This window comes from Xylocopa sonorina, chromosome 17 (assembly GCF_050948175.1).
Source record: "Xylocopa sonorina isolate GNS202 chromosome 17, iyXylSono1_principal, whole genome shotgun sequence".
In the NCBI taxonomy this organism is placed as follows: Eukaryota; Metazoa; Arthropoda; class Insecta; order Hymenoptera; family Apidae; genus Xylocopa; species Xylocopa sonorina.
Genome location: NC_135209.1, coordinates 5,491,908 through 5,501,116, shown reverse-complemented (window position 1 = coordinate 5,501,116; position 9,209 = coordinate 5,491,908). Strand labels below are relative to the sequence as shown.

General features: G+C 38.7%; 3 protein-coding genes across 4 annotated transcripts in view; all 3 read right to left on the bottom strand.

Moving 5' to 3' along the window:
* Cad96ca (tyrosine kinase receptor Cad96Ca) overlaps positions 1-9,209 on the bottom strand; it is a 37,702-nt gene that overhangs the window by 24,525 nt on the left and 3,968 nt on the right. Inside the window, exons 1-8 of one of the 2 annotated variants that reach the window (XM_076907881.1) lie at positions 8,642-8,750; positions 8,220-8,470; positions 7,921-8,036; positions 7,431-7,851; positions 7,154-7,327; positions 6,728-7,078; positions 6,332-6,637; positions 5,966-6,211 (exon numbers count right to left, since the gene is read on the bottom strand). In XM_076907881.1, coding sequence (XP_076763996.1) covers positions 5,975-6,211; positions 6,332-6,637; positions 6,728-7,078; positions 7,154-7,327; positions 7,431-7,851; positions 7,921-8,036; positions 8,220-8,470; positions 8,642-8,702 — 1,917 coding nt within the window. In that variant the 5' untranslated portion in view covers positions 8,703-8,750 and the 3' untranslated portion in view covers positions 5,966-5,974. Of the gene's footprint in view, positions 1-5,965; positions 6,212-6,331; positions 6,638-6,727; positions 7,079-7,153; positions 7,328-7,430; positions 7,855-7,920; positions 8,037-8,219; positions 8,471-8,641; positions 8,751-9,209 lie in introns of those variants that run through there. The other variant, XM_076907882.1, reaches the window with a different exon arrangement.
* On the bottom strand, positions 649-2,071 carry LOC143431189 (terpene synthase-like). Its single transcript, XM_076907746.1, has 7 exons — positions 1,997-2,071; positions 1,764-1,918; positions 1,525-1,669; positions 1,322-1,442; positions 1,111-1,250; positions 938-1,040; positions 649-849 (listed from the first exon to the last, which is right to left on the bottom strand). Exons 1-7 carry the CDS (start codon positions 2,069-2,071, stop codon positions 653-655), a joined length of 936 nt encoding a protein of 311 aa, XP_076763861.1. The 3' UTR covers positions 649-652.
* On the bottom strand, positions 3,167-4,852 carry Qm (geranylgeranyl pyrophosphate synthase quemao). Its single transcript, XM_076907886.1, has 7 exons — positions 4,790-4,852; positions 4,498-4,652; positions 4,231-4,375; positions 4,026-4,146; positions 3,828-3,967; positions 3,664-3,766; positions 3,167-3,572 (listed from the first exon to the last, which is right to left on the bottom strand). The coding sequence occupies exons 1-7, from the start codon at positions 4,847-4,849 to the stop codon at positions 3,340-3,342; spliced, it is 957 nt and encodes a 318-aa protein (XP_076764001.1). The 5' UTR covers positions 4,850-4,852; the 3' UTR covers positions 3,167-3,339.

The window sequence follows — 9,209 nt, the reverse complement described above, 5'->3', positions numbered from 1 at the left end:
TTTATTACAGTTTTTGACATAGAAATAAAAAACCGGGGAAAGGGAGTTTATATTTTGTAAATAGGAATTATAATAGAGAATACACATTGTATTCTATCTTTGTGCAGGTTACTTTCCCAGGTTTACTTTCTGCAGAGTCATGATGTTTCCTCTTATCGTTTAACTTTTAACAAAAAAGTGTAAATGTGCGCAATAAAGGATCGATATAATATTAAATAATAAGGTAGATTAGTGAAAACGGAACGTTTCAACGGAATAGGTCGGCCTTAGATCGGATTAGATAGAGTTCCTTTCGATAATTATACGCAATGTTAAACGATAGTTACGTATAGATTTTTCATGTTCCAGGTTTACGATCGTTTGGTTCCAGGTGTTTTTACATTGAAATCGTTTTAAATAGTTGACCGTAATTAATTATAAGTCGATGACTGTGAAACGAACGCTGAACAACACGTTTGGTTTTACGTGTGTATTTATAAAAACATATTTCTATAAGTAACAACAACTACTCGTAAACGTTAAAGTAAGTGTTTGTATTTAGACAGCTTTGCGACAGATTTTGGGAAATAAACATGTAATTTTTTCTTATGTCCTACCATAAGTGCAACATATTTTTATGAATGCTAAGGATTGTACGAATGAGTTACTCATTTCAGGATTTCCAATTTAGTAGAGAGTCTAAAATTTGAACCAACAATGGATTTCCACCCAACCGATCAATTTCATCCCTTGCCTGCTTCTCCAATTCTTCGAGCACAGTTCTGGTATAAGTGAAAGAACCAAACTTTTCCAGTAGGCTAACGCAATACCGTTTCACCTCGATATTTTTCGTTTTCTGTTTAACAATGTCTTTGTATCGATAATTAAGGAATCATATTTCTAGAATTTTTTTTTTTCTTTAATATTAATATTAGATATCAATTTGACTAAAGGATACTCATTATCTCTTTGCCTGCTGAAGTCTTTTGAATGGCATGTATTATGGGAAAGCTGAATTTTCCTTCGGTAAGGTCCTCGCAGTAAGTTTTACTTTCCGCATACTGGAAAAGAAGGAAAAATTAGAATAAATTTGTGCAGACCGTGTTGTACATACCGAACGTTAAGATTTACCTCATCTAAATACAAATTGCAGTAATCGTCACGAATCTGAAAGTATATCCCTAAAATCCCCGTTAATATTGTAAAGTCCTTTTTACAGTCGGAGAATAGTTGCATCAGTCGTACAATGAAGTTAAAAAGCGCACCCGTTTCTACGTGGAGAAATCGAGGTATAGGATCGATTAATTGCGAGGTTAATTGGAATTGCTTGCTAAAGACTTACTTCGCATTACTATCACTTTATAAGTTGTTTCGGACGGACAAATGTAACTGTCCCTGTAATAAATGTCCATACCCTGACCTTTATGAAGCTGTACCATCTCCTCTGCGTACACTCGTGCACTCTGGTATTAATTTTGATCGGTATTAACAGAGAGTGAAACTTAGAATGTAATAAGTGACATTATTCGAACATTTTATTTTCACCTCTGGATGATTTAACGCAAGCACCTTTTCCAAAACAATGAACATCGCATAATTCGCAGCGTTTATTGTACTTGTTATACCATAAATATTATGAGCTACAGGTATGCCTCTTCTTAAAACCGAATTATCTTCAATATCGTCGAGTCTGCAAATAACAGTATTCGATTCAAATGATCGAATATAGGCTTCGTTTCTCATTTGATAGATTATTACAAACAATAGAATTGGGATGAACGTACAGGAGGGTCGAAATATGAAGCATCTGTACAGCATCCATGATAGCGGTCAGCTTATCTTGCGGTATTTTTAACCAGTAATTGAAAGCGTTCGATAATTTTTTTCTGATCTCTTTTCCAGGTATTCGAAGTATATAGTTATACGGTTCCAGTAATATCTGTAAAAAAATGTACGCGTGTTTGATATTGTTCAATCCATTATACGATTCGTAATCAACCGTGATTATGACCCTGACCTCTTCCTCCTCTTTATTGCTGGCTGCTGACAGACGAACAATCTCAGATATAGTATAGCGTTGATCCTGGAACATTTCTTTTTATCTGAATTTGCTCATTCGGGGAGGTGTTAGGGGACCTTAAGACCGTAAATGAGGGTCATCTTTACTACACACACCGCGAGATGAACATTTTCGGTAAAGGAGAAAGTTGCTTAAAATCACTTCAACACCTTGCACAAACACACATTACATCTTTCACGAGAGAAAAAAAAAAGGAAATAAAGAAAATGAAAGAAAAAACGATCCTCGTATTCACTTTTAAGAGCCCCTAAACAGTCTCGCTTTAGCCGAATATTTTGTAATTCGGACACAATACTTTGGCCTTATTTGTCTCCATAATGTGTTCCAAGTACGTTTGTAGTCGCAGGTCCCAGATTGTTTTACTAACTGCAAACAAAAATGAAACAAAAATGCACGTAGAAGAATAAATTACATCGAAGATGGTCGACACTTACTTGTATACGACAGCTGACGATATTGTCACTGTGCTGTATTCTCAGATTTTTAAAGACAATGTGCTGGCACTCGACTCGCAATCTAAAATGGCTCGTGGAAAGGGGGAACCATCATTTTATCACACTCTGGACACATTTATGTTATTGACATTGTTCGTTACGACAGAGTTTATTGGGAGGGATAACAAAAAACACCAAAAAAAAAAAAAAAACAGATGAGATAGAACGTGATAGAATCAGACTATTTCAACATTTGAGTCGGCCGCTATCTGACTTGATCTCGTATCTACTTCACTCCTTTAAAATCACAAGAGACGTGTTTTCCTATTTTACTGATCAATTGGAGGGAAACTTGGTTTTTTGCGCGATTATTACAAAATTATGTACATATTTGGTCTTTGATTTATTTTTTAAAGAAGTGAATGAATTATTAATAGCTACATTGCAGCATGTTTTCCATAAGATTTATACGCGACACAGCAATAACATTTTTTTTATGATTGTATGTTACTGTTCTCGCAATGTCGTTTAAATGTCAAGGCGAAATTTTAATGCAAAGGTCGTATTTAAATTTTTAAATGACGCTTACACAATTTATTGCATATTCTTATACAAGAATTATATTTAAATTAATTCGAAAACACATACAAATTATATAAGAGGTATCTCAATATCCTATAGACAGTGTTCGCAACTATTACAGAAAGTAAAAGATCGCGTAAAACATTAGATATTACTTTAGGAATCACTCTTTAATTATTGTGTGTCCAGCATTGGGACATCCCTTATATGTACAAATTATCGGAAGTATGTACAAACATAAAGGTTTAACAGAATGTAATAGGATTAAAATGCATCTTTCCTACTCTGTTGCTGACCATCCTGGTGCTTCCAACTTAGTAGGTCGTCTAAAACCTTAAGTAACAAAGGATTTCCACCTAAACGTTCAACTTCGTCTCTCGCCTTTTTATCCAATTCATCGAGTACAGTTCTCGTATAGGCGAACGATCCGAACTTTTCCAATAAATTAATACAATACCGTTTCACCTCGATATCTTTGGTTCTTTGCCTAAGAATATCTTTAGATTAATAGTTAAGAAATAATATTTCAATATGATATAAATAATGTTTCGCATAAAAAATGTTCAGTTTTATTTTAACAAAGGATACTCATTACTTGTTTGCCATCCGAGTGGGTTTGAATGGCATGTATAATGGGAAAATTGAATTTCCCTTCGGAGAGGTCTTCGCAGTAACTTTTATTCTCTGCATACTGTAAAGATCAATGAAATTTATTATATTATTGCTAGCGATATTAAAGCACTGAACGTTACCTCTTGTAAATGCAGATTACAATAATCGTCGCGAATTTGAAAATACAACCCTAAGATTCCAGCTAAAGGTGTAAAGTCTTCTTTGCAGTCGGAAAATAGTTGCATCAATCTTACGGCCAAATTAAAAAGTCCACCAGTTTCTAAACGAGGGAGTTAATTATTTGTGAGCCTAATTAGGATCGCTCGGCGAAAACTTACTTCGAATTGTCATCTGTTTATATGCTGTTTCGGATGGGCAAATGTAATTGTCTCTCCAATAAATTTCCATACCCTGACCCCTATGAAGTTCCAATAACTGTTCTACATATACTTGTGTACCCTGGTAGTAATTTTTATCAGCATTAAGAGAGAATGAAACTCGAAACGAGATAAAAGTATTATTATATAAACATTTTATTTTCACCTCTGAATGATTTAACGCGAGCACCTTTTCCAAAGCAATGAACATGACATAATTCGCAGCGTTTATTGTACTCGCTATACCATAAATATTATGAGCTACAGGTATGCCTCTTCTCAAAACTGAATTATCCTGAATATCGTCGATTCTGCAAATGTAATTCTGTAAACAATATTTTCCTTGCGCAATCGACGGTTAAAGAATATCGAATTCTGCGATCAAAGGAAATAACTAAATAAAGGGGATAACATCGAGATCTGTGAAACTTACAAAAGGCTGGAAGTATGGAGCATCTGTATAATATCTCCAATAGCGTATAGTTTATCTTGCGGTATTTTTAACCAATAATTGAAAGCGTTTGATAACTTGGCTCTGATCAGCTTTCCAGGAACACGGAGAATATAATTAAATGGTTCTAGTAAGATCTATAACAAAAAATATATACATGTTTTAAATGCACATGCTTGGTTAGCATAGCATTTGTATATGGTATCGTGTTTTTATCATAATTGTTATCGTGTTAGAGCAAGACATCTTCCGATGTTTTAAAGTAGAAACTAACCTCGTCTTCCTCTTTGTCGCCAGTTTCCGATAGGTAAGATGCATTTTTATTTTTCTCCATTATGTATTCAGCTGCGATAAAAGTTACTGACAGTTGTTTTACTAAATACGAATGAAAGTGTGTCTAGTGTATGTAACAAAATTAATTTTATCGAAGATTCTCAGTACTGTAAATGCCACCATGACAGTAGCGTTACTGGCAATGTTGTACCTATATATACATATTCTACATACCGTAGTCATGGGTACAAGACGGATCTAGACGGTTCACAGATCACAGAATTTATTACTTTTTGTAAACAGCGGCTGACACTTGTAGAAAGGACACTGCTTTTACGTAATTGGTATGAGATCATTTGTATCGCGAACACTTGAAGGATATAATACTTTCCCTACTGATTTTCAATACATTTTTTCACGTATCGTTGATATCAATATTTTTTCCCATTCCGAACTATATCGATGTATAGTTGGCAAAAAAGGAAAAGGAAAAAGAAAAAATCGCTACCATCGCAGAGAATTTAATCTATAATCGTGCAACCGCATGCGCTGCCGGCGATGTACAATTATTGACTCCGATAATTTCAGTCTCTGATAATATATGAAAAAAATCGTTACAAGCGATGGGAAGGAAGGTATATGTAATCGTTCGGTCTTTCACTTTTTTTCTTTTTAAATAATAAGAGAGCTCTGAATGAAATGCATTCTCACCAAAGGAAGAGACAAATTCTAATAAAGCGTGGTCTATTATTACAGAAAAAAATTATACAATAACTTATCAAAAAGTCTTACTTGATACATATGTACAATTCACATCGGTATATAGAGGGATCTGTCGTTTTCTTTAAATTGTATATATGTTTTACGATAGATAGCAAAATACCATATGTAAATGGTGTGGATGTTAATTATAAATTTGTTTGAACTCTTGACTAGTTCACAACGCACGTTCTCCTTCGGAACACTCGTATGTATTATGTTATTTGTTCAACGCGTATAAAAGACGGAGAAGTTTTATTTAATTAATTAATATATACAAATGTTGATAATTGATATAAATTCTCGGCGAGGTTGATCGCGATCGGAAAAAGCAAGAAGGTTGATCGGTTCCAAAATACGATTATAAATTATCCGCATATTTACATACTGAAGGAGATGGGAACGTTTCGAGTTCGAGTATTGTCATCTATAATTTCTCGCCGCTAAGATTCAGCACGTTGTAATAGGAATGATCCGGGAACCTATCTAATTCGATGTAATCGGTCTCGTCTAGTAAAAGACCTTCTGCTAAACTAACGAGTTCTCCAAAGGAGGGCCTACATGCCGGATCTTTATCCCAGCAGTAGTACATAATGTTATAAAGTTCTCTTTTGCAGTGCTCCGGCCTGTCCAGTCTGTAACCCTCTTTAATCCTCCTCATTACCTGGAAAGAACAATCTCCTGTTTATTCTACCATCGTAATACGGTATATACGATATAAGTATATAGTTACAACTCTCGATTTAAGAAATATCCTTGATAAGTAAGTATCCGCGAAGAATACCTCCGCGGCAGCTAAGCCTGGATAAGGCGTGGATCCGAGTGTTACGATTTCCCAGATTAATACACCGAAACTCCATATATCCGATTTCACGGAAAATATGTTGTCGTACAGGCTTTCGGGGGCCATCCATCTGATGGGCAGTCGACCTTCGGACTTTCTTTCGTATATTTGATTAGCTGCGACGTCTCTGGCGAACCCAAAGTCCGCGACTTTACACGCGCGGTTCTCGTCGATCAATATGTTCCTCGCTGCTAGATCTCTGTGTATTATTCCTTTCGATGCCAAGTATTCCATACCTTTGGCAATCTGCGATGATATACATACTTGTTCTAATTCTATTATTATAGAAGGCACGCATCGCAAGTATAATATTATAAAATGTATTGTAATATACACCTGATAAACGAATCCAGTTAAATCCCTGGACGTCAATCCAGGCCCACCGTGGTTCCTTTCCTCTCTCGATGCTCTCAGAAAGCTCTGCAGCTTCCCTCCGCTGACGTATTCTAAAATCACGAACATAGGCTCGCGTTCTGTACAGCAACCCAACAGTCTGACTACATTCGGATGAGGATCCAAGTTCTTCATTACTCGCAACTCTTGCGCGAGGTCTAACCGTTCCCTTTCCGTCGCATTCTCCTTTAACGTTTTCACAGCGACTATCGTTGCTCCTGATTTCCCGTCGATATCCAACGCTTCGCATTTCCAAACTTGTCCAAAGCAACCCTCCCCAAGAATATTGAATACCTGTAGGATACACAACATATTTTAAATATCACCCTTTATCATTCCTTTTACCAAATCTATCCTACGGTTATCAACCTTTAATCGATGTCGTGGAAATTCCCATTTGTCTTCTTGCTTGTTTTGCGCGCCCTGATTCTCTTTCTCCCAAGGCTCGTATCGATTGTTGTGAGCCTTTGGCCCACGCCATCTTTTCAGTACAAGCGACGGATCGTCCGATATGTTCGAGACGCTAACCGAAGCTTGTTCCTTCTACGAAGGGAAAGTAAATAAAAGAGAAAAGATTTAGAAATCAAATCAATTTGCCAAAATCAAGTTGCCAAAATTTCGTAGACGAAATAGTAAGCGTTCGTACCGTGTCCTCCTTGGACTTTCTGTTCCCGCAGAATTTGTTTCTGAGGGACCACGCACCCATGCCAAGGCCGACAACGAGCGCGCATACCGCCATCACGGGGACCAACGTGATCGCTATATCTTGGGAAGGCGGTGCCTCGGCAGGTGCAATTTTCGAGCTGAGAGGTGGCCCCCCGACCTCGTTCTCCTCCGTTGGCTGTAGCGGGACACCGGTAGCACCCGGACCGGGATCACCCTCGACCTGTTTCGCGTCCTCCGGCTGCAGTTTCGTCGTTTTTGGTATATTGGGCGGCACGGCCATCGGCGATGACGGTAACACTGGGTTGTGAGGCGATCCTGGCCTCGGGTAGCTCGGCAGTTTTGGCAAGCTATGCAACGGTGGTCGTATTCTGCCACCGGAAATGTGCGGAACCGTGAACGGGCTCCTGTCCCAGAGAAACCGAACCCCGTAATTGAGCTGGATCGTCGTCGATCGATTGAAAATAACCTACCTGGTGTTGTGCCCTCCATTCGGATTCGAAGAGTTCTCGATGGCGACGTAGACCTCGGTCTTTGTCGTGAGCTGGCCGTCGGAGACGGTCACGTAAAGGAACAGGTTCTGTCCTCCCTGGAAAGAAGAAGCAAGAAACGTCGTTCAGTTCGTTCCCGATGCGTCGTCTACCATACGCAGCTCGAAATTACCATATATGTGCGTACACAGTTTGCCCTCGCCTAACGAGAACTCGTCCACTTAGGATGTATGCGTATCGCGATGAAAAGCGGTATCATTGAAAAATACAACGGTACTAACTTTGCCTTTGAGCGTCTCGTTAACGTAGATAATGCCGGTGGTATTGTCGATGAAGAAAGGAAGCGGTGGTTGCGGTCTATCGTCCCTGTTGTAGTTGTCCCCAAGAGGCTCCAAGCCGTAGGTTAACCGGTCCTGTTCATTGTCCTCGGCGCGAGCCCTAGTCACCACGCTCCCCACGGGATCTGAATCCAGAAGCACCAGATTTCGGTCTATCCACATTACCGGGGGCGTGTTGTCGCTGAACTGACTTCCTGCAAGCCGAAGTTCATTCGAATTGGTTCTTCGCTGCGCATTATTATTATTATTATACATAATTATCTCTCGACTATCGCGTATCCTTTTTTTCACCTTCGAACCCGATTAGAACGCGCGTTATAGAACGCACGGCTTTCCGCTTCAGTTCTAATTAACTTCGGACATACCGAACGATAATGAGAGAGAGCCGGGCGGCGGGTGGCTTGAGAGATCGGCCTTGATATGCATTCCTTCCTGGATTTCGAGTTCATATCGTCAAGTAGAGTGTAACTCTTTTAACCAGTTGCGACCAGAGATTACAGCTTGGAGATTTTCAATTCTCTCCAAACGAATATTACTTGATATTAGATCAATCTAAGTAACTTTTCATCGCTCGACCGTTCGATTGCAATCAAACTAACTCTTTCAGTTAACGTTTGCCGTCATTTTTCTGTCGGAACGAATGTACCGTTCACGCGAAAAGCCCCTGCTCTTCGCTTTCGAAAGCTGCTCACGTTTTTCGCTTTGTTTTTACGCGTGTACATTACGGTGTACATGGTTGTTACTAAATTTCTAGAACGACGACCGATTGATTAAAAATGAAAAGACGCGGTGGTCCGTTATGGGCGTCGTCGATAGTGTTATGTCGCCGGATGAAGAAGAGAATAATTGGCCTGTTACGATCGAGTAGAAAGTTACGCGCATGCTGGAAATGGAAAGTGCGTTTTCCGGGGTCTAATCGAAGTTTAAGCTACT